This window comes from Perna viridis, chromosome 2 (genome assembly GCF_037379345.1).
Source record: "Perna viridis isolate PV_CMFRI_1.1 ecotype Kerala chromosome 2, ASM3737934v1, whole genome shotgun sequence".
Classification (NCBI taxonomy): domain Eukaryota; kingdom Metazoa; phylum Mollusca; class Bivalvia; order Mytilida; family Mytilidae; genus Perna; species Perna viridis.
This window is the reverse complement of record NC_142446.1, coordinates 14,918,699-14,945,291: the sequence shown is the minus strand read 5'-3', so window position 1 is coordinate 14,945,291 and position 26,593 is coordinate 14,918,699. Positions and strand designations below refer to the sequence as shown.

The 26,593-nt window shown below is 31.3% G+C and overlaps 1 protein-coding gene across 1 annotated transcript; it reads right to left on the bottom strand.

Moving 5' to 3' along the window:
* Positions 1-264: 264 nt before the first annotated feature.
* LOC148623771 (exocyst complex component 5-like) lies at positions 265-26,121 on the bottom strand. Its single transcript, XM_088565872.1, has 18 exons — positions 25,974-26,121; positions 19,447-19,683; positions 17,845-18,042; positions 17,514-17,581; positions 17,073-17,101; positions 16,674-16,783; positions 14,136-14,180; positions 13,341-13,481; positions 12,373-12,449; positions 9,856-9,966; positions 8,397-8,492; positions 6,925-7,093; positions 6,290-6,398; positions 5,261-5,384; positions 4,668-4,863; positions 3,451-3,607; positions 1,645-1,805; positions 265-538 (listed from the first exon to the last, which is right to left on the bottom strand). Exons 1-18 carry the CDS (start codon positions 25,995-25,997, stop codon positions 452-454), a joined length of 2,139 nt encoding a protein of 712 aa, XP_088421998.1. The 5' UTR covers positions 25,998-26,121; the 3' UTR covers positions 265-451.
* Positions 26,122-26,593: the final 472 nt, after the last annotated feature.

Below are 26,593 nucleotides of genomic sequence, written 5' to 3'. Positions count from 1 at the left end.
TGCTGTATCCAAAGAATACACTTTGATTAAGAAGTTTCTACTGGATCATGTTTCCCACAATGAATTACATTGTACGTTATCAAAAACTGTAAAGTTACAAAGATTGACATCAGTGGTCATACAATTAGTATCATATAATACCTTACTACTTCATATGGCAGGGTATAAAAATGTTGCAGCCAAGACATGATTTGTTACAGACGGACAGACTTAACACTGTAGGATGTCCATCATTTTTTGTGGCAAGGCTCCATCAAACAAATGTAAAGAGATATATTTAATAAGAAGTTTAATATATTGCACATACCCATGTAACAAACTCTGATGATTGGTCATAAATCTACTCCTCACATTGTAAATAAAAGTTATGATTCTGCCATTTTTGTGACATTAATCATGTTCTCACCTTATCATTGTACATAAGTACCCAAATGGTATATAATTCAAAATGTTATTTTAAGACCGAAGCTAGTTTTGCAGTCTTGTAATCACTCCTTAACTGTATAAAGCTCATCAGGACAGACTTATCTAAACCAACCTAAAATGACAAAGCAGAGCAAAATTAATAAAAGAACAGTGTTCCAATGTCCCCCATGTTAAAAAAAAAAAAAAAATGTGGAAAACTTAAAATTCACTGAAATTTTTTAAGTCCAATGACCGTAACTTCTATAAAAATCATTCAACCATAACTATAATCAAACAATCTTTAACTTCTCACATACAAAAGATAAAATCCTTTGGTAAAAGCATTACAAAAGAAAGTGCAGAAAACTGTAAATTCACTGAATTTTCTAAGTCCAAGGGCCCTAGCTTCCGTAAAAATCATTCAACCACAACCAAAGTCAAACTTAATCTGTAACTTCTCATTGTAAGACTACAAACAAAAGATAAAATAAACTGGTAAAAGCATTACAAAAAAGTGCGGAAAAAACTTTAAATTCACTGAAATTTTCTAAGTTCAAGGGCTGTAACATTTGTAAAAATTATTCAACCAAAACCAAACTTAATCTGTACTCTTCATAATAAAGTTACATACCAAAAACAAACTTATTTGGTAGAAGCATTATCAAAAAAATGTGCGGAAAACCCGGACGGATGGATGCCCAGCATTTCCACGTCCCCTCCCGACGCGTCGCAGAGTACAAAAATAGTACATAGGAATATATCTAACTAAAATCAAATCAACATGGTAAATGTTTGTAATTTCCCTTACAAAGTTAATTACCGTTATATATTATTGCATATTTTTTCTGACAACTAGACTATGTGATTAACCAGAATCAACAGAGCAGAAAACCAAAGTGAAAATTTCTCAAGCCATAATATCATTTGAGAATAGAAAAGTGTGATCTATGAAGCTATTAGTAACAAGATTTATTTTATATGGTCACTGAAAACAAGTGTTATCAAATACTTGTATTTATTAAATGCATTTCCTGTTAATTTTAATTCAAGATCAAAGGCTGTTTATGAAAAAAAAAATATGTCAAAAGAAAAAATATGTTAACAGCTCAATAGGTTTGGAAATATATAAAAAAAACCAAAAAAAAACCAATTAAGATCTAAAATTCAAAACTGTGATAAATTATGGATTATCTCTGACAGCAAGATCCTTTTCTGGAGTTGTGATATAATAAGTCATACCAGTTGTTCTCCACTACACACTTGTTTAAGATTATCAGGGACAACCACCAGCAGATTACACAGAGCATGTAACTTTTCAAACAACTCCAACACAAGTGGTATCTTAAACTCTTTGATACTTCTTCTGTACTCATTTACATCACAAATGACCAACATAGCTCCTAAAATATATAAAACTAGATTATAATAGTATTGAACCAAGCAATACACAGCCCCCATGGCTGCAAAATGACAAAGAAAAGGCTATAAAAAAAACACATCCAAACCAGAATATAAATTTGGATGTGCCTGACAAATGTGAATTTGAAAAAAAAAATGTCAATAAAGTTGTTATTAAAAAAATATTTAAATAAGTCAACAGTCAAACAATAAAAACAAGAAGCATAATACCTAGCTGATAGGAACACATCAATCAATAAACCATCGCATAGTAGAAAAACTAGCAATACTTACTAAATTTATACCCACTTGCACAATGGTAACATGTAATAATGATTCTATGAATGTCTCATTCAATTTAATTCAGTTGTAAATACTTCCTTCCACACTCAGAGGGGTACCCATCTCTTATCACTCCTACACCAATGAAGAGAATTTTAGATTTTGATCCAAATCAATATGGGTGTTTCACATAGCAAAACATGGATTTTGTTATTAATTAATAAGGGTACATGGGGCTAACCATTTCTTATTCGTTACTACTATACACCACTGAATATAATTGAAAGAAACTTTCACTAAATTTTTTTCATATGTTTCCATTATGCATCTTTTATTTAAGATTTCAATCCAAATCAAATTTGGGGATTTTACATAGCTAAAAAGTGGACTTAGTCATTTATGAATATGGGGACATGTGGGTATCCATGTCAGTGCAAAATGGAATTTAATTGGAACATTTATAAAATCTTTATTAAGTATTGAATATGTGCAAATTCAATTTGATCTCAAGTTTTTTAGAGGTCTCACATCAGCAAGCATGGAGTTTTTCATTCACTGAAATGGGTGTACCCATCTCTTATCCATTACTTCACTTACACTACTGGAATTTGATTAATCTTTCACAGAATCTTCCAATTGTCCACCTCGTATTTTAGATTTTGATCCAAATAAATTTGGAGGTCAAAAGGTGCATGTTACCAAATGGGTGAGTGGTAGTATGGATTTATTGAGAATTGCTCACAGTTTTTCTAGTTCAAAACTGGCTTGGTTTTAAATAATAGCAACAGTGCTTAATCTGCTTGTTTTTCTTTTTTTTTTTTTTTTTTTTAAATCCTATTCTTGTAATTACTGAGAGTATAAAGTAGGTGGATGATATCCACTAGATTTCTAATTGGAGAGTAAGTGATACTTTTTAAAACATCTAATCAGAATGATTAAGATTTTTGTGCTTATTGAATTGTTACCGAAATTTTCCAGCAGAAATAGATGTCATTCCACATTTTTTAGCACTAAAGCTACAATCCCATGTAATAATTACTGGGCTTACAGTAAAGTTTAAAAAATAGCAAAAACTTAAGACATGTTATTGAATGCATTTTGGAAAATTTGATGTGGTTTAAGTAGGATTATTATTATTATACAAAATTTCATTTAAGTGCATGCAATAGTTTTTGAAAAGGTGATTCATCCCTCATTTAACTGGCTACACTGGCATTTTTATTTTTGTCATTTCTTCATTAGCTTAAAAACCATCTTGATTCTGATAGTGTATTGACCAGATTTTCGGATTAAGCAATTTATTTTTTATTATAAAGTTGTATTCAAGCATTTTGTAACCTAGATAATTTTCACAATACAACTTACCTAGAGAATTATATTGAAATTGTAAAAGATGCTCATAAATTACTCTTTGAAGTCTGGTCCCCAATTCTGTCAACACAACTTCCACATTTTTGCCATCAAGACTGCCATGAATGGTCTGTGCAATGTATGAAATAAACTTCACTACTTTTGAACATGCCTGAAACATAATTAATCAGACATTGTGATTGTGGTTTTGTCCATAATTACCACAGAAGATTAATTCTCTTCAACATACAGACAGTATAGATAGTGTAAACTATTGAGTATCATTCTTTAATAAGGGAACTCACTTTATACTGTAAGAATATAGAATTATACTGTATGAATAATGATTCAAAATAATATTACCTAATATTCTATGGAATATAAATTCTGCAGAACTACCTCTATGGATCAAGTTCCTAATAATTAACTTCTATGGAATTAAAATCAAGTTTCAATTAATTAACTTATATAGAGCATAAATACTGGAGAATTACCCATATGGGTCAAGTCTTGGGATACAACTTCAGACCATAAATCCTGAAGAATTATCCAAATAGGTCAAGTCTCCGGATACAACTTCTATAGAGCATAAATCCTGAAGAATTACCTATATGGGTCAAGTCTCAGGATACAGCTTCTATGGAGTATGAATACTTAAGAATCAACATGTATGGAAAACAAGCTCATATATTTTATGAACTATGAATCAAGAAAATTAAGTTCTACGGATACTACATATTCTTAAAAATTCAATTTGACATTAAAGAGTTTTCTGGTTATTTACTCTTTGTGTAAACCAGGTTATTTCATCCAGTTAAAATAACTTCTTACCCCCATACAATCAATTCTTTTAATATTACAATTTTAACCATCAGAAATTGAATTTTGGTAAAATTTCTAATTTTTGAGACAAATTACTTACTGCCTTTATGATTAATGCATGTTTTATATATATATAAACTGCCACAAACCAAATAGTTTAAAAAAAACTTAAAAGATTAGAAACATTCCTCAAATAACTTACTTGTATGGATAATAAACACATGATGTAAGGAAGGATGGATTAACAGAGAGGGACAGTAAGGTCACTATATGTAGCCCTTTCATGCCTATGTGAAGAGACAAAAATCTAAGACTACATTTACTATACAATAAGTTTCTTTCCTAGTGTGAGTTGTATTAGTGGGAGACAATGAATACATGTAGTGTTATGGTCTAGAAAAGATATTTACAGGAGTGACCATCTGTGCCAAGACACTATCATCTTCTGGTTTGAAGTCAGTTTTCTTCTGTTCTGCAGACAGTATATTTCTAACCCATCCAGCCACAGCAGCAACAGCTCTATCTAACCCAGTATCAATCTTACTTTCTAACTGTTCTCTTAGTTCTCTCCTCTTCTGTAAACAATGACTATGTTTTGGGGATGACCTGAAACAATAAAAGTGAACACCATAAGCATCATAATAGCCACTGATGACACCCATAATTACTATTCATATTTATAAATAAATATTGGAAACAGAAATCAATTTTTATAATATATTCTTTAAGCAGCTATGGAATCAATCAAAGTTTACCCAGTTTTTATAAACAAACATAAGTTTACCCAGTTTTTATAAACAATCATTAGTTTACCAGTTTTTATAAACAAACATTAGTTTACCCAGTTTATTTAAAATAAAGAACCAATAATGCCTATATTTTTTATGAAGAACCAACTAAGACTAAGTATGTAGTAGGGGAGGACTCTCAACAGTATTATTACTGCAAACCGACTCCTATTCCTTTTTTTTGTAAAATTTAACCCTTTATCTAAGTTACTTACAGAACAAGTGGAATCAAACTATCCTGAAATTGTTTTTCAAACAGATGGAACAGAGTGTTGGCTTGTCCAACAACATCAAAGAAATAAATCTCTGGTTGACTCTTAGGATCAGGTAATGGTATGGCTACAAAAGAAATCTTATTGTTCACTATATGTATTAAACATGAATGAGGTATTGGTATACTCATATATACATACTGTACAAATAAGATGTGATTGGTTGAAAAATTGTATAGCGGGAAATTTTCACAAGGATCTAATTTTGGCTATATTTGCAAGGTTTTGGGAATCACAAAAATAAAAGCTTGCCAAATTAAAATCTAGATATTTAACATATAATTTTCTTTCCATTAAATCTGAAGATGGGGAAAAATAATGACAGCAATTACTTAATACACCTAAATTTGTCCCTTGGAAACATTACCCATTATATGGTAGTCATCATACATATCAAGTTCAGATTTTACTATCCCTAATATCTGAAGTAATAACATTTTCTCAAGATTACTTCTGTGGGCAAAAAAGCAAAGGCAAGTTGTCACATACACCAGTTGAAATACATCAGGAATCCATGCATAATACGGAGATAGCTTTAAAATCTGATAAACTGAATATATATGTGTGATTCGGTCTCAACTATCTGATACAAAAATAGGTCATGAGTAGTCTGCGTTATGTATTTTAACTCTTGGAAATAGCTTTAACAAATTTACAATCAGAAAAATGTTATGTGAAAATTTAAAATCTCAAGAATTTACAACACAATAAATTTACATTTCTATTAAAAGTCCAGAAGTTTCTAAGCTGTTGGTAATAAGATAAATGATAAATTAAAACTATCCAACAGGGGTCTCTTTATTTCTACTCAAATAAGATGAGATGTATGGACATTTACAAGAAGTAAGGTCAAAAGATAAGACTGGCAAGATGGATCATCAATATTTGATTCTGAATGCTTAACCATTGTTATCAGTCACCAGGGATATGTCACACCACATTGAAAAAGAAATGACAATTTTTTAACTTTACCTTGTAAACCCAACTCTACAGCATAATCTATATGCCCTATCACTAAATACTGTATTAACACGTATAAAATCTTCTCAGCATTGCCTGCTAGATCTGAACTTGAACAAAGCTGTTACAATTAGAAAAAAAATATTGTATTTTTGACAAAGCTCATTTTTTCTTAATTTTTTTTTACAGTTTAATTAGGAAAATTGATATTTGTGTAAGTATATAGACTAAGAATATACAGCTGAACTTAAGCACAAGAAACATAACAGTACCATAACTTTGTAAACAAATATTTTACAACTTTTAAAAACTATGAAAGCATTCTTTTTCATGAAGATAAATCATTAATATATTTCAAAGCATTTTTTGGTTGTAGTATGACATGTGGGCAGAGGTATAGAAAGCAGGCATTGGTTCACTTTTTCTATATATCGTCAATACTTTTGTAAACATTATGCAAAGTTTGACATCCAAAGTGAAAATACAGAATTAATTTCAAACTTGAAATATTGAAACTTATTACACAGGGAATATTAGATAATTCAATACATTGTATAGCAAAAACATTACTATGCCAACTGACACAACAATTATAGACTAAGTGAAATTAATGTGGTAGTTTACCATACTAAAGTTAAAAAACATACCACATGACATCGTTTGAAGGCATTTTTAGATTCCTGTAAGAGACTGATAGTAACTTCTTGAGATAGGAATGTTTCCCCGCCATAGTTTTCTATTGCAGGACCAATATTTATCCCAGTTTTTGTCATTGTACCAATTTTAGCTTGAAGTTCTCTTCTAACCTCTGTTAATCTGCAACAGATGTATTTCAACTTTACAATAAAATTTATTACATAAATATTGGCTAGTCTTCGATGGATTGAATTTCAAACTTCATCTAGTCTGCCAACATTCCCTATAACATTAATTGTAAACAAAATAATGATTCAAAGGTTATAAGAAAGCCATGCTTTGAATACTACTAAAACAGTTTTATCTGACAATACAAAGTACCTATACAGCTAGAGGGTGACACCTGGGTACTGTTAAACTTTGTCAATCAAGAAAGGACATTAAAGAACAGGACTAAATTAAATCGGTTTGACTTGCATGGAGGTCATTTTGTATTTTGGAATTACTGCCAGTCTCCTAAATTATGTACTGTAGGTCGGACAGAAAAAATTACAAAAGGTCCTTCTCAGGCCCTTATATGGTCTTCGACCAAAATACATGAATTCACAGTTGTCATTTTGCTCCAAACAACCCCAGATTTGTCTCCAAATAACCTTTTGATGTCAATGAAATAATGTAATTTTAAACAGTGAGGTCATTAATCTTTAAGTTGAAGGAAAATTCAGTATGAAAAATATATTATTTTTGTCAATGGCGTCCACAAGTGTAAATACATCTATGACCACTGGGTAGAAATAAGTTAGGTTGAATTTTATTTTTTACAGACTTAACTGTAGATGCAATCCATCTTTATTTAGTGCATTATTTTACAGTATTTTTTTTATTGTTTTCATCTGCAAGCTTACTCTCAGGTTACTGATCATAATGTCATCACGTTTACCGTTCTGAGACAATAGATTTGATAATGTTGACTTCTCACCTGACATTCTCTTGAATTCTACCCCTTAATTACTTGCCATTTCTTACATTTAAAAATAAATTTGATTTCCCAACCAGACCAATTGTTATAATGTCTTAAAATAATCAAAAAATTTTTTGATGTAAGGTTATTTTTGAGAATTTTTCTTAACAGCTAATGAAGCAAAAAATAACACCTTATATTTCCATGTTAATAGTAACATTTTTTGTAACTATGCAAAGAGATTGATATCTCTTATATCACATGATCAATGATCAATAATACCCAAAAGCATTGTTAAGAATGGCTATGCAGTCCAGCATGTTCTAGACAATGCATCTTCCACCATCAAAGTGTTCAGAAGGAAAGATAGACATTATTACTCACTATATACCACCCCACATCAAAGGCTTGGAGTATATAATGAGAATATCCTCTTGGCCTCACTAATTCACATGGAAATTTAAAGACTCAATTTTAATTAAAGTTACAGAGATTGCAATATCCAATGAATAAGTTACATACCCGCCAGATTGAATCTGTTTCTTCTGATGACCTTTCACTTCATAATATCGCTGTAAATGAGCAGCACATCTTTCTTTTAAATACTTGGTCTCAAAGCTATAATATATTAAACAGTTACATTACATAAGGATGAAATCAATCACCAGTAAGAACAATTCTGAATACATTTACTAATAATAAAAAAAAACATCACAGGATACCTTTATATTGCATTAGACAATATTATGCTTCATTTACACATAATGCCTGTTTTCTTTATATTATTTGATTAATTATATTCCATATGTTTCTTTTACTTTATTTCTATATTATTTTAGATGTAGATAGAAAATAGGCAATATGCAGTGATCAATGAAAGTAGTCAACTTAATTGTGGGTGTAGCCTATATAAATAGCAAGAAGGTGTGTTTCATTAACTCATGAAACATCATGTGTAAAGAAAATTATCAAATGAGAAATAACGTATTTTAATGCTATGCACAGTAAATCTAATTACAGCACTTGAAATGTAAAATTCACCCAAAGACATCCAATTTCCATTAAGAAAAATCTGTGAGCTAAATTCATATTTTTGCCCCTGCCTTCAGGCATTAGGTTTTACTTTTGTCCATGCATATGTGTATAGGTCAGTCCTTTAATATCAGCAACCAAAAATGGAAGGATTTGAAATTATTATGCAGTTTCTGACAGATGGGTGGTACAGTGCAAGATTTTTGGGTTTGGTGGCAAATCAACTTCTGTTTGTCATAATGTTTTAATGCTTAGAATTTTGTAAATTTTTGTGACATAAAACCCAGTAATTATTATTTGGAGTAACTGGTAAGGAGCTTCACCTCAAAGACTTGCTCTAAATGTAAGAATTTTGGCTCAATCATAAATCAACTTCCTATTTTCATAACATTTTTATGCTTTCTTTACAGTTTCATAAATTTTCATCACATAAATGTTTGCAACCTTTCACTTGAACAAGCAGACATTTGGTATGCAGCTTAAGCTAGAAGACTTATACTGTTGTGAAGCTTTTCACTTCATCAAACATTAACCTCCTGTTTAGTGGAATAACTTTGTTGATTTTCAGGATGTTTCCTGCTTTCCATTGATTGATGTATCTTGATCAAGGTTCTACAGGTTGATGTTTAATGATCAGGGTTCTTTTGGTTGAATATCCCTGATAAATGTTCTTTTTTATAATGTACTCTAATTAGGATTCTATTGATGGGTGGATTCTGAAGTTATTTATGTTGGTGTTTCCTGAGCAAGAAATTGATCAGTTTCTATTGGTTGCTGATTCCTGATCAAAGTTCTATATCAGGGTTCTTTTGGATGATAGCCTGATGGTTCAGGTTTATATGGGTTGAAGATCACAGATAGATAATTCCTGTTCTGTGGCTTGTAAACAGAAAGTGAGGATCATAGCTCTATAGATGAACATAAAATGGACATATATTATATACCTTACCCAACATAAGCATCCAAATGTTTGTGAAATATGTGCTTAGTTAACTTTGCAAGAAAATGACTGTCATTTCCCATCTTAAATTCTGTTAAATCCTCTGACAATTTTACTGTCCTAAAAAAATAAAACAATTGCAATCCATTAATTAAGACATTACAACAAAGCATGTCATTACCAATTCTCAATCACAATTCCTCTAACATAAACAGACATGAAGGGGCACAACACAGGTATTCTATAATATTTCAGAAATACATGACCATATATAAGCCTAGAATTTTACTATAATATTTGCCTCTTTCAAGGGATATGAAATAAATTCAAATACTTAAAAATATATATTTGTGACAGAAAAAAAAAGAAGACAAAGTCAATTTTGGTGTGTCAATGGAATAAACCCATAACTAGAGTCCTTAAACAACTTTAAACAAACAAAGAATGTAGACATGTAAGTTAGAATCATTTCATAAATTAGAATATTTAAATAGCAACGTTGAGTATAGTCACAAGGATAACTTTCATTAATGAACATTTCTTGCAATATTAAGTTGTTTTCATGACAGCAAACTAACACTGAAAAATAATGTTGAACTTGCTCTCTCAAGGGAAATGATTTCACAAAGGAATCATTGTACAACTCAGGCCTAAAAAAAGAATTTTGTCAGCAATTCAAAGTAGCTTTCCATTTATAATCAAGATAGAAGACAAAATAGCAAATAACTTCATATTGAGCCTTTCAAGTACATGAACTAATCACTGATGCGGTCATACAACTTAAAGCCACCAAAGACTTACATAAATGCTGAAAAAGGACCATCTTACACATTTTTCTGCATCTTCCACAGTTATGGAGATATAAGCTGAAATAAGTAACTTGATACCTGTGTTCTGAAGTAACTTGATACCTGTGTTCTGAAGATGCCTTAATGATCATTTAGTCTAGTCAGTGGTTATAGAGAAAAAAACCTTTTGTTTCAAAGCTTAGAATAATGAAAACTGACACAAAGTGATTCAATTGCGTTTAATCTTGAATAATAACTAGAAATATTGTGATCATAAAGAAACACTATCCCTGCTTAGAGTATTTAATCCTTAGAGGTTTAAGGATTTCTCATTGCATTTACTTGACATTTATAATCTTCCCAAATGCACATCTACATTTAATGTTAAATCTATAAAATTTCATAAAAATCCATTGAGTGGTTAAAAAGTTCTATATAAACAAGATTTAACATGTCAAAATGGCCAATATGTACAACCCAAGGGACATTGAACCTAGATATATGCATTTTAAGGGCATAATATGGGCATATGTTGATAAGAAGTCAAAATAAAGCTAAGTATGTATTAAAAATTGTTTTTGTTATTTACAAAAAAACTGTATAAATACATATGTGAGTAGTTTGCCTCCAGTTAGCAGATAAGGTCAAATGTGGATTTTCACTAAAAAAAAAAGTTCTAAAATCATTGTACCATCAATAATATGAAACAGGTTTAATGTGTTATTTGACGAAGTTTTAAGTAGACTGGCCTTATCAAAGACAACCCAAGTTTGAGTAAACTTTGGATGAGTTGTCTATTTGTGCAGATACAAAATTAGCCTACTCTAAATTCCACTGGTTATAACTTCCTGTCAGACTGAAATCAGGCTCTTAATTCTTTAATGTTAAATCATAAATTCATTTTCATTACTGTTATCTCAAGATATTTTTGAAATCCTAATTTTAAGACTTCCTCTGTACTTGGAATTCACAGTGAACTTAAAATGATTTTTTAACATGCAAAGTATTGGAAACATTAAAAGTGGCAGTTAAGCTCGATTATCTCCCCTTGCCAGCATCAGCCAATATTTAGCTTCTATCATGCACATTTTCATATAGTGCCTAACCTTCCAATAAAATTTCAAAAAATCAATGAAGCTGTTAAAAAGAAGTTGCACTAATGAAGGTGAACAGACTACCAGTGGACAGACAGACGGGCAAGGATATTTACCCTTTTATTTTATTTGTATGGAGTGTAATTAGAAAACTGTGATCAAGTTCATGAAGAGAATATCCCATGCCTCAAGTGAAATTCAATCATTTTAAACCCTTAAGTTAAATCATATCACCATTTTGTGACATTTATCATCTTACTTTATACATAGCTATATGTTGCCATACATTCCTATATAATATATTGAGCAGTTTAGAACAAAATGCACTAATAAGATTTTCACATGTAAATCCTTTAAACTGGATTTACCCACTAGGCAAACATTTGACAGTTAATACCATCCTTCTTGCACATCTTCAATGATACCTAAACCTTCCTATATAAATTTAATAAAAATACAGTGAGCAGTATGTTTGGATGGATGGACAGACGGGATGAGGGACAGAAGGACGGACGGAGAGAAGGACAGATGGACAGCTAGACAGAGTGATTTCTATAATAAGAAAATTCTCTAAATACTATCCAAAAGATTGTCATTAGCAAAGTTTACCAAAACAAATCACACACAAATATAAAAAGGCTTACCTAGTGTACAGTTTATATAAATTATCTAAGTATATTTCTGGATCAATTTCATTGTCTAGTTTTGATGAAATGTATTGCTGAAAGAACAAAACCATAACAGTAGCATCTTTAAGATTAAGATAACGCATTATTTTCTTTATAAAAATAAGTATCTATATTATCACCACATTTAACTGCAACAGTATCTTCCTTTATTACAGGCAATTATTGGAAATAAATTCTGCAAACTAAAACAGTAGCAGCTACTTTGATCTCAGTAACTTCACGAAGCCCATAAAAATATTATCTATAAAAATAACGTTCTTGAATGCCAAAAGTGTTTTCTTAAAACTGTATGAACTAGAAATACTGTGAGCAAGCTCATTAAGAGAATAACCCATGCTTCAAGTGGACTTGAATGTAAACAGTTCGTTGGAATATCTCCTATTGGAGTCATCCATCAGTAATTATATTCCTTCATGCACATATACATATAATACCCAACCTTCCTATGAAATTTCTTCAATGTTCAAAATCCCTTGAGCGGTTTAGCAGGAGTTTTGGTTACAAGAAGTTACCATGTAAAACCCTTACTTTGGAATATCTCCCTTCGGGATCCTACGACAGTAATTATATTTCTTCATGCACATCTACACATTATACCCAACCTTTCTATGAAATTACATCAAAATCCCTAGGGTGTTTAAGGAGGAGTTGCACTTACAATGTTTTAACATGTAAAACCCTAATTAGGATTATCTCCCTTAGGAGTCCTATGATAGTAATTCTATTCCTATACACATCTACATATGATACACAACCTTCCTCTTTCAGGCAGACACATGGGATGATTTCTACGTACCCTCCCGAACTTTGTTTCGGGGCAATAATTAATATACAGAAATTCTCAAACTATACTGTGAAATTAAATATAAATTTATAGGATATAATAGAAAAAGAACTTCAATAATATTTGGAATAGTATTTACGTTTAGTTTATTGTGGTAAATATTCTGTACAAACTTTCCCATGACAGCATCAGGATTACTGAAGACTTCTGTTATCAGTTCATTGGTCCGACTACATAGTGGTACAATATCATCAAACAAGTCGGTCTTGAAGTAACTGTTCTGTTGAAATTAAGAGAAAACTAGATTAATAACCAAATTCCAATGCCTGCTAGTGTGTCAAAGTTAAATCATCATATCTCCAGTAAAATGATATAGGGTAAATAAGATAACCACAGGCAGATTCCTGACAATTCAGGTAAGTGTGTACTAGACTTTCAAGCTTGATACAGCTCTGCATTTAGATAGTGATTTAATGTTTTACACAGTGAAAAACAAAATGAAAGTGGTCTCAGAACTTTTAAAATAGTTGATTAAACTGAAAATCTAGATACACAGAAGGAAGTACCTTAACATTCCATTAAAATAAAATGCTTCACAGGGCGCAGCTTGATATGCCCATAGCAGTCAAACCCTGAACAGTTGTGGCAAGTATATATGGACAAGCTGTGAATTTTGATTGCAATTAAATATTTGACACTGGCAAAGAATTTAATCAGATTCAAAATGACCCCTTATTCCACAATAAGCATTTTCTTATAGCAGTTAATAATTTTATCCTCCAAAATTAATATAGCATTTTTTTTTTCGGTCATATAAAAACGGCACATATAAATTTCACCATTAATGAAAGAAAAATTACCATTTCAAAATATTTTTTCTAACCGGTGCATTTACAACCAAAATAATTAACTCTTAGTCATATAATATCTTTACCTTTTGTGCCTCTTCAATGAAAGCATCAATACACTGTCCATATCCCTACAAAAATCAATAAACAAATACAGTTCATAAAGGCATGTAAAGCAACAAAGCTGTGTATCTCTTAAGCAAGCTCCATTGTACCTGTGTAAAGTTATAGTCCTAGTGGAAAATTTTTCACTTCTACTAACTCAAATTCAAAATTAAGTTTGATTAATTACTGATGATTACTTGTGTCATGCTTTTTTAATAATGGTACATGTTAAAAGAATGTACGGTAATCCTATAACTGCTCAAGTCACTTCTTTATTATGTCTCTCCCTGTTATTGTTTTTTTAATTTGTGAGCCAAAAAATGTGAAATTAGTCAATATTTACAGAAAGGAACAAATTATTTTATATTAAAGTGATTGATCTAAGTGTTCTTAGTGGGTTAAAATGTGTGACTATGGGTAAATGTCAGTTCACTAACAAAAGACAAGAAAAATTCACTAACCATCAATAATCCAATGTTTAAAATAAAATGCTTTGCTGGATGCAGTCTGCTTTGACTGCAGAGGTTGAACAATTGGGACAAGAATGAACACTTCATTTTAACTTGATACAGCACTGACTTTGGATTGTGACTAAATGTTTGTCACAGTATGTTTCTGACCAGAATGAAAGCAGACACTTTAAATTTGCAATCAGACAAAAGAAATAAAACAAGAGGCTCCCAGGAGTCTGAATCGCTCATCTGGTTAAATTTTGTCTTTCAAGGGCAATAAATTGAACAAGAAGTTGTACAACAATTTTGAATCAAGTAGGAATTATCATAAGGATAAATTCAGCAATTGAAAGTTTCTTTCTTTCTACATGTATTATAGTTTTCAAGATATTGGCTGAAAACTAAAAAAAAAAAAGAAAAAAAAAGTAATTTTTTCATCTTTCAAGGGCAATAACTTATACAAGCAGTCATCTGACAACTTTGACCTCTGCGGATTTTTGTAGGCTTTATAATACGCATCATTTCAGCATTTGGCTAAACCAAACAGTTTATGTTATGTCCTATTTTTAGTAACAGACAGATAAAAAATCTAAACACAACTTTTGTGCAAGATACCCTAAGGAACATCCGTGTAAGGTTTCATGTAATTCTGCTCAGTAGTTTCAGAGGAGAAGATTTTGGAAAAATTGTTAACGGACGACACCAAAAGATGGCAATAACTCACATGACCTTTGGCAAGGTGAGCTAAAAATGATTTCAAGTTGAAAATAATATTCATTTCTGAACTCTTTTCAGCCCCTTTTTCTTACTCTATACACCATATAAATCCATTAAAGTCTTTTCTTTTACTATAGTTTCATAGAAATCCATCCACTTATACTCAAGTTAGATAAGTTATTATTCATATTAAGATAAATGTCCCCTTTAAATTTCCAAGTTGATTTAAGTCTCCACCCAAACATCAATGCAAAATGCAAGCTTTTCTTTTGTGGTATTGCACTTTGTGGTACAATTGCATAGATATCCATACATTTTTACTCAAGTTTATGTCAGAAACCAATTGTTTACTGATGCCTGAAGAAATGAATAACACCATATCGCTATACAACTGCAATTTTAGGGAGGCATACTCTAGGATCTGCCACTCTTACTCCCCCTGAATATTTTATTAAAGTAGTAAGTTTGAGGCTTAAAAGTAAGAGGGTTAAAAAGGGCAGCATACTACTGAACAGGAGATAGCTGTTCACTATACAAATGTGTTTTCTTAAAGCAACTTCAGCTCAGTTTTGATCATTGTCAAGAGTTTTTTTTTTTTGCTGATTAAATGAAATCAGTTTTTGAACTTTGCTGATTAAATGAAACAAGTTTGTATAATGCAATTGAAGCGATAAATGTGTATACAGAATATAATGGAAACAACATTTTTTTTTTAATCAAAGAAGATGTAATTTTTTTGCCATTACTTTCAATGATTGCCAACAGGACATTCATCTGGGTTAAAAATACTTCAACTAGGTTAAAAATAGTAATTATGACAGATACACAGGTAAGCACATGTCTTGTTTTCATTTCATTTCATCTATTCCTTGATCAATTTTCAAATAAATAATGACAATTACTGGCCATATTATATCACTGTACGTAAATTACAGAAGGATGCTTACGTTATATTCAGATTTTTACTGCTTGTTTCTGTAAAAAAATGGGTCTTCCATGCCATTGATGAACCACTTTCACTTTGCTATATGATTTTTTTTAAAGAATCGACCCTTACAGTACATGCACAGATTAAGGTCACCAGAAGTTACATGCATACAAATTTTATCTAGGTCAACTTTTTGTCTTGCAAGACAATATATGTATCGACACCTATTTCATGTATTTAATGCATTTCATTTGTGGATATCAAATGAAACTGTACAGGAAAAGTACAATTTAGTAGAAATAATTAAAAGTTAAAGCATGTTTCAACAGAAACAAAAATTTACGAAAATGACAGCTATAAAGCAGCTTTAAGCATTTTCAAGAAATTGATTTACAATACATACACCCCTACCACAGATTTACCTTAAAATTTGACAAAACAATTGCAACTCTTTTCATTTTCTTTCTATCTCCCTCTTCATGAGCTTTCCTGAACTCTTTAATTAATTCATTTTCGACATTGTTATACTTATCTGTAACAAACAAAATAAACAAGATAATCACAGTGTAATCAAATGATTGCAGCTTGACATGACAAATGAGACCAATCCATGGACAACTGAAACAGGGATAGGGATTAATCACTTCAAACAAGTATAAAATCACAAACTTATGGTCTAAAACAAATGATATAAAAAAATCATTTATATGACAAAGATAACTTTAATGTAATACTTTTAATATACTTAGTAACTACCAGTACTACAAAAACTGAGGAGGCAAAAGGAGCATATTATGGATGTTGAGAAAAAAAAAACATACCCCAAATTTTCTTCCTTGCATTGTCATATCTGAAAAAAAAGGGACACTGCATTAATTAAGTTGGTGTTCTATGAATAAGTAATAAGCCTTAATTCATAGAGATTTCAGATGTGCACAAGTACATAATTTTTCAATACTTTTCATTGGTCCATAGCTCTTCAACCAGGTAAAGATACATTTACAGGTAGTAATTTTGAGTTATCCAAGTCTTTACAATCTCCTTTTACAAGTTTGACATTTGTAGCTTTAAACAATCTCTCACCCACAAAAAATAAAATAAAATTATAAGGCAATACAGGAGACAATCCAAAAATGCTAAGGTGAGCCTTGGTCATTTGCATGGGTCTCGTTGGATTACACAAACCAATAAGAATGCTCTGCAGGGTCTTAGACAATAAATACAGTGATGCTTTGTTTCATTGAACAATGTGTTGGTCTTACCTTTCATTTGATGGTAATTCCAATGCAACATGATACAGCTTTTGAATAATATCTGCAGCTTGCTCTAACTGCAATTTAAAGTGTTTTTTTTTTAAATCCTCTTTCCATAATGAGTTTTAAAAGACAAAGCATTTTCATACAAAGAACAATGATAAAATAAGTATACAATATTATCACTGGTAAATTTGTGTTCTACCACTGCAATAAAACATAGAAGCATTATTTTCAAAGAAATGTATAACATGCAGTATATACCTTAGAGTAAGTATTTCCTTTTTGAAATTTCTTATTCAAATAATTCAACTATGATGACATAAGAATAACAGTTTACCTTACAAGAATCAGTAAAAAGATCTGACTTTGGAGGTCCTTCCGATAGAAATTCAGACATATAGTTCATCAATTTCTTTGCTTCCACAGCTTTAGCTCTTGGATTGTTAACTCCTTCTAACTGATCACCAAGATGAACAACTTTAGTTGCCACTAGGTTAATTTTCTCATCAAGTACTTGAAAATGAGAGTATGTGGACTGAAAATAGGACAAATAAAAACATTTGAAAAAGGTAAAGTATACAATAATGGTTAGATAACATTAAAAAAATACTTTTTAAAAAAATGCATGTGTCATGGATAACTCTATGAATACAAATAACATCTCCTATGAATCATTAAATATAGCTACATCTTCTGAATATAGCTCAAATATTGCTGCTCGGACGTTAAACCCCAACAAACAAACAAACAAAACAATTAAATATAGCTACATCAAAAACTTCAAAACGTGTCAGGCGTCATATTAGATTTCAAAAGGATTTTTTTTGGTTTAATCTAGACTAAAACTAAATGAGGTTTATGGAAATCTTCCTTTTAAAATCAATGAAACCTGGCTAAGGTTATTCTTCTAGGCAATGAATTAGTCTATCTTGATCTTTAAACATGGAAAAATTGTAAATTTCATTATACTCCATAGTCTTATGGGACAAACTTTAGTGTTTTCTTTCCTTAAAGCCTATAATAAAACACCATAATTATTCTTATAAACTAGTAAACTGACAAACAATTCAGATGATTATTAATGATTTTACCTTTTCAGATTATTTCTGATAATCGATTATATAATATTTCTGATTGCCATCAATAATTTCATAGTCGGACCTGTCTTTTATAGACATATAGAAATCTGACAACAAAAAACTTCAATTTAACAGACCTGTGCCATGTTCTCCAGAATTTTGACTACAAGTAGGATCAATATCTATATCTGTTTCATGGTAAAAATTATTTATTGGAACAATGGTGATCGAAGAGTTATATCTTGGAAACTCATATTGGGATTAAGAGGGCCATACACCATTTACCACATTCCAGATGTAGATGTGCAATGAAAATCAAATTTTTTTATAAAGAATGTTACAGGAAGGCCCATTAAAATTCTGACTGCATTAGAAAATGGCCTATTCTCAAAATTTCATACCAATCAATGTTGGCACTGTATTTACCAATGCATCCTTTAATGTGTAGTGTGATGTACTTTTCTTCATATTTCTGAATAGTGACCTACTGACCTCAAAATTGATGATTTTTTTAACTGTACTCATTCCAAGCTTACATAATATGTGTCCTTTACAAAGAGCGTTTGAATAAAAATCAATCATTGCAAACAAAAGTTGTTTGGGAAAAAGTAATTTTTTTTTTTGCAGTCATATAAAAATTATCAAACCAAAAACAAGCTTGAATTTAACTCAGCTGCTACTTATCTAGATACATACCAAATACAAAGTCAAATTTCTCAAAGGATATCTGAAATAAGTTTGGACATCAATGGATTATGACTGAAACTATATAGTTGGCTTTCACTTTCACTGGTAACAAGCCAATGGTACAAAATGCTTTTGAATTGTTGACGTTGTTTTAATGCACATATTTTTTCTACCTCATTTTTCTTTTTTAGTTCAGCTACTCTTTGCCAATGTCTTTTTTCTTCATCTTTACAATTCTCCTCTAATATTTCAATCTTTTTTTCAACTTGAGAATTTTTGGCCTCCAAATCTTTGATCATTTTTTCGAATGCTGCATGTAAAACCATTGGGTCAAACTGAGCCTGGCTCCCTCTCATACCAATAGTTCTCCATGCTAATCTCTCTACAAACTCATGTGCATCAAATGGCTCCTACATCAAAAAATATATGTAGGCATATGATAGGAGATGTAAAATCAGCATTTAATAATTTAATGGCACATTGATCAAATAACTATTTGATTAGTACAAAATATCCTGAACTTTAGTAAAATAGTTAAAAAGGTTTCATCTGACTGGAAACTTTTATTTAAAGGCTATACTGAGAGCTGTTTCCTTCTTGATGTGATGTCATGAACTTATGTTAAGATATTGCTGGAGCTGCTTGTAAAGGAAGAATGAAATTTCAAGTACAATATATGGTGAAGCTTATATAGACATGATAGGCAATGCCTACTCCATAGTACACTAGTAAAAATGTTGATCACTTTTTCTGGACCCTATTTCTTTAGCAAAACTTGAATAAAGACGAATCTGCTTTGATCTTATAGTCACTAATAAATAAGTGAATGCCTGTTCACTTCTACTTTACTTAGCCAAATAGACCATTGCATGGTCACATTCATAACTTTTTTAGTAATTTGTTCATTTTTAAAGCATCGAAGTACAGACACATATTTACTGAAAGTCACAATATATTTGACATACTGCAAAGAAAGAAAACAGAAAGAGAGTTTTCTAGCAAAAAATCAAAGTATTTGTTTTTAATTGACTAGACACACCAATAAACTTTGCATACATATGTTTCAATGTAACTGAAGCATTTTAAGACTAACTAGTAAAATTCGAGGAGTTTCCTTTTAAAGTACTAGAAAAAAGCCAGTTAGGCACAGATCATTTTGTTTTTGCGAGGTGGGGTTTGGAGCTTTACGTTGAGTAAGAATTTTTTCACATTAAGTAATGGGTGAAAAATTGAATAATATTTTTTTTCTGTCCATGGCTGAATAAAAAATATTTTTGATCGAATTTGGATTTTTTTTTCCAAAATAATCCCAGCCAACCCCCTTACTTTAAAACAATGGCCAGTGCCTTAGAAATCCATCACCTGAATGTGTTGTAATTGTGAGCAATTAGGTTAAAGTGCACCCACACAATTCTTAATACACGACCTGAACCCATTATCAATTGCCTTGGAAATTCCTCGAAAACAAAATAATTGCCCCAAATCCACACCCTCAATTTATACAAATTAAAATTTATATCAGGCATGCATACCTTTCTATGTCACCAATAGTGGAATGAGTCCATTACCATTTATAATCCTAAATGCAATTTTAACTACTGTGAAAGTACTTATGTTCATGGGGTACTAATTTTTGTGGTTTTCGTGGGTAGGCAAAACCACTTAAAATGAGTTCCCAACGAAAATGAGATTTTCATGGATGTGTATACAAAAAACCTCAAAACCACAACTTCAAGAATCCACAACTTGTGTTTCTACTCTATGTCACAAAAATTGGTATCCACGAATTAACGTACTTTCACAGTAACCTGAGTAAATACAGTCGCTGAAAAATGACAGTCACAAAGGAACCCTTGATACTTTGCAATTCTTAAATAGCCATCATACCATTTCAGATGTGATTATAATCACAGGTAGGGACATTCATAAGCTGAGGAGAAGAAAAACTAAAAATGGCTGCCCAACATATGCTCTAAACTGATTTTCCTGATTTACGGACACCCAATTAAGAATTTCACAACAATCAAAAAAATAAAATACCGTAAACAAACAAAATCAAAAGAAGAATGCAATTTTTTTTTCTTTTGACATGAAAATGCTGTCCATATCAGTTTGAACAGATACATGTACATAGAAGAAAAGAACCCAACCTCTACTGCTTTGAATGATTCATTCTAATTCGTGTAATATGAGTCGCAGACCTAATCCCTTTTTTGATAATTGGCACTGGAGATGTTTTTTTTAAAAAAAAATTTTAATAGGAAAAAACTATATTGAACAGGTGCCACTTTGTACATGTATGATCGAACTCAAGTCAAGCCGCTTAATGGCTTCAGTTTAAGCAAGCTTGGGAGAAATAAATAAAAAAAGATTCTATTATTTCAAAAAGATGTAGAATGAACTCTATGAAGCAGGTGGAAATGCATTGATTAGTTAATAGTACATTTAAAACCCAAGTTGGGAATGGCCGAGTGATTTGGTTGGACTCCCCCCCCCCCCAGCTAGATATTATTATGAGTCTGCATTTACAAACATTACAAGGTTGAAAATACTCTCTTTAGTTTCATTACAGAAAATACACAATTGCAAAGCTTTAATCCCACACTTATACAACAAAAAATGTGTTACTAAAATCCTGTGTACCAATTTGAATTACAAGTTTGAAGCTAGCATTTTTTTTTAATGGAAAAACTCAAAGAAAGAGTATGGTTCCAATTTACTGCAATTCTCCTGTCCAAGCAAAACATCCCATTTTTGTTGAAGTTAGGTGGGATTTTCTGAAATTTTTGTAATAAAAATATTTACATCATTTTTTGTCACTTTTTAACTTCTTAACAACAATATCATTTTTTATTTCATCAATTTTTGCGTTTCCCTGAACAGATTTTTTCCAGTGTCTGGAATTCCACACGAAATCATTATATTCAACAAAAACTGTTGCTATACTTGGGTATTGTTCAGAAAACTTTTCATAGATGAGTAGCATATTACCTGATATCAAATCATTATTCTAACATCGCATGACACATTTGCTTTGTAAACAAAGGAGATGGGTCAATTTTCATTGTATTCATCAATTGTAATTGTTCACTAGTAATGAAAGGTACAAACCCCATAATATTTCATAATTAAGTGCTGTTAGCACTCAGGTTTTTTTTATTCTAGTGAAAATTGTAGCATGAACAAAATTTAAAAGATTACATGACGTAAAATAAAACTACATTGAATAATCATACATTTGCATTTCCCATACTATTTAGAACTGTTTTTCCTAGTATGTATAAACTGAATGTCAATCAATTACTGATTTCTGAAGTAAAAACTGTAAACAATAGTTACTGAGTATCAAACTTTACACACATTTACAAATTTTGTTCCGTTTCAGCTTTTTCCATTACAACCATTAAATGAGAGGCTGAAAAACTAATTTAAAATTCGAACTCCTCCCTCATGGTCTTGGATATTGACTTAAAGCTGATTGTATTTGAATACCATAATATGGTATTTATCCATGTATATAAGGAATTTCATTGAAAACCATGGACTTAATCTGCATTTATTGAGGTTTTTTACCAGACTATCTATTAGATAAGGCATGTCTAGACAGAAGAAGGGGTGGTCAGTTTGGATCATAAAACATCAATTTTTACCTGTATAACTTACATGTACATTGTAAGGTCTGACTGTGATATTAATAATGTAAGTGATGCATGTATGCAAGAAAAATTGTCCAAATTGATTTGTTTGCTTTGTATTTCTTGTGTACAGAAAAAATAATGAATTGTAGTTTGTAAAAATGGTGACGTCATGTAAGTAAAGGCTACGATGCTAATTTGAATTTTATACTCCTCCCTCGTGGTCCTGAATTTTGACTTGAAGTTGAAATTTTTCTGATACTTAGATATTTATTAATGTATATAAGAAATTTTACTGAAAACAATCTGTGCTTTATCCTAATTTATTGAGTTAATTAACCAGGGAATATAAAGTCACGGTATTAACAAACAATCACAAGACAATCAAAAATAAAAAGAAGTATTACCACATGAGATACAATGAAAAAGCATTCTTCAATCCCGACTACTACAAAAATCCTTGATTGACCACTGGAACAACTTAAGATGGGTAGCTTAAATAACCGAAAACCTTGTTATCAACAGTTAAAAGATTTTATATTTAAAATGCCAACTCAGATTTGAAATGTATTACATTTACTTTCATGTGCTTAGTTCAATAAATCTATGAAACAGCCATGATAGTTTGTTTTTTATTGTTTATTAAACCATGACCTCATTTTGTCAACTTGAGAAATATCCAATGATTCCCTGCATGCCCCTATAAATTGTAGGTAGGCATGAATGAATTAATTATTTCACCTGTTTATTTATTTTTTTTCAAATAAAGATCAATGTATTTTGAGTATTTTAACAATTACTTTTTATTAATAAATCTTTCTTAAAAATGTCGGATCATTTGAACTTGGCGACAAGAATACTTGTATACAAGTATTGTGCACAATACTCGGGTATTTTATTAAAAAGTTACCTGAGTATTGTATATGAGTATTGTTGATTATTGATTTTTTTTGCTAATAAACAATTTAGTATTGTTTTATGAGTATTGTAAAGTGTAATCAAGTAATTAAGTATTGTATACGAGTATTGTTGATTATTGGCTTTTAATAACCATCTGAGATTTTATCTTGTCTTACGATCATATTGTTATTCACTCATTTTTATTACTTTGTATAACAACTACATTCTTTTTGAAAAATATTGGTAGCCCTTAAAAGGGCTGTTGGTAGTCCTGAAAAGGACTGTTTGTTTAAATATATCTTTAAGCAACTGGATACTGCTCGGCTATGCATTTACACAGGTTGTCAAATGCTTCTTGGGTAGAAGTGCCCCAACAGTCTCTCCACATTCTTTCGTCCAGGTAGGATGGAAGGGAATCTGCCTTTACACCTTTCATAGTTTTAAACTTATATTTAGCCTTTGCCCAGTATGACTCATTCGCTTGTGTGTGGACTCCTGTATCTGGGTCAACAAAGTTGACTGAGTGGTTGACAGTCTTATGCTCAAGGCCTAGTTGTTGTTGAATTTGGTTGTAGGCTCTCCACTGGTCTGAGTATATGATTGAACCTGGTCTGGCAACTTTAGCAATGATTGGTAGTAGTGTGGCCTTGTCTCTTTTCTCAACAGTCTCCATGTAGGTGATAGCTGGTTTGGTCGACGTGTCTGCAATGCCAAAGACCCAAATCTCGTTTGACGGACGGCGACCTCTCTGGTACTTTGATTTGTGATTAAATAGACTTTCGTCTATTTGTAGTACGACGCCGGGTCCACCTAACTGTGCAGGAGTATTAAGTAGTTTGGCACTGCCTACATCTCTGAAGTACTGGTACATCTGGACTATGGCCTTTTGAGAATGACCCAGCTCTTATTGTTCTTGTCGTCAGTGTTTTGGGACACTGCCCGTAGATGCACTGCCACCCATATCCATCAGTTGTATCCTTGGTAGGCCTTTTGCGTAGTACCAATGGCTTATTGCAGTGTTTACATTCACAACTGTCTTGTGTATATATAACCTGATTAACTAATTAATGACTTGTTTGTTTAACATGAGTACTTTACTCAAAGTGTCAACTGATAATTGGTGATTAAAAGACATAAAAGGTGATTATAATTAAATCAAATTATAATCAAAAATATGTTTAGCTATAAATATTGCTCAAATATCGGATACTTCATTCTGTTTGTGACCTTGCATAGTAAAACAAAGTAATCAAAAAAAGAAACAATGACCAGTATTGCAAAACTATTCCAGCCTTTCCCTGTGCAGATGCCACTACTAGAGAGGGTGAATCTAACTATTCTGAGACATCAACACAACTATTTCAAAGGTATATATTTAATTACTTGTTTTTGTTGACCCATCTTACAATGGCTATGTTTTTAATGAAACTCCAGTACAATACCAAGAAACAATTCACACACATTTCTTGAGAAGTTAGAATTGGAATTCCAGAACTTGCCAGACCAATTACAGTTCCACTTACCGCCAATGCCAATCATAGTTAGTAATAAACTGTTCCCTCCTTAGTATTGTTAACAATCAATAGTATTGTGAACAATACTTAGTATTGTTTACAATACTTGTATACAAGTATTGTGGTCTTTTAATTTTTTCAGAACAATACTCGTATATTAATTATATACGAGTATTGTGCACAATACTCGTATACGAGTATTCTTGTCGCCAAGTTCAAATGATCCAAAACGTCTTCACCAGTTGATTTTCTTTTTCATTTTAACAAATTTTCTTTGAATGAGCATAATTCTACTCTCATTATACAGTGGGTGTGACATGTGAAAACATAGGCTGTACGGACATCGCTTCCACAACTGTAATGTATATTAAAATAAGGTAAGGAAGCAATTATACCTCAAAAACGGTTTTTTATTGAGGTTTTTGGATATACACACTTAGTTTTCATTTTCCCATCTGGTTTTCGGTTATTCTAGTAGAATAATAATTCTTAATATTCGGAATCGACTTCAGACAGACGACAGTGGAAGCACGAACTCAGGAACTTTCAAGAGAAGATTGAGTGCTGCTCAATAGGTCAACAAATGCACAAATAAACAAGGGAAACTGTTGCACATTTTGTACGTATAGAGTATTAAACGCATATAAATACCTGGTCCAGTTCTTCTAAAGACATTATTCAGCATTAAGAAGTGAAGGATCAATTCCTAGTTATTTAGGGGCGATAACCAAGATTTAAAAAAATATATATATATAAATTCCGGGTCGGCACTGGGATATTTCCCGCGGGTCATAAAACTAGAAAACGAATGCAAACTAAAAGAAAAGGACGAAATAAAACCAAACAGAAATGGTGATGATAATAACAGTGCTTTCCGGAGAGTGGATAAGAACGGAATGAAGTACAAACAATCGCAGGTAAAAAAGTCACATTTTATGTAAATGGACAGGGACTTCATATTTCACATTCCTTGAAAAGGAGTAGTAAAGATTTGAAGAATGCAATGTTCCAAAATATCTTAATGTTATATCATATGTTATAATGTTATGTGAATGATAATATTCTTTCATATAGTGATTTTTCCCGAAGGGAATCTAAAGTTTCTTTTTCAATTATGTTCCAAAACATTATAGATGTTTCTTTTTTCAAATTCAAGTTTGAGTAAGTCCAATTTTTACCTCTGAATTTTTACAAGTTTACACACTACATTTAGATATTTTGACTTATGTCGACTCTTAAGTACCCATATGGCTTCCGACTCTATTATTTTT

What these genes read in the sequence shown, in the direction of transcription:
- LOC148623771 (XM_088565872.1), bottom strand. Translation starts at nt 25,997, where the DNA reads ATGTCTTTAGAAGAACTGGACCAG. An exon ending in GAATTACCATCAAATGAAAG is followed by an intron (nt 17,102 to 17,513) that starts GTAAGACCAACA and finishes CTTTTTTTTCAG; the next exon opens with ATATGACAATGCAAGGAAGA. An exon ending in TGTGTAGTGGAGAACAACTG is followed by an intron (nt 539 to 1,644) that starts GTATGACTTATT and finishes TTGTCATTTTAG; the next exon opens with GTTGGTTTAGATAAGTCTGT.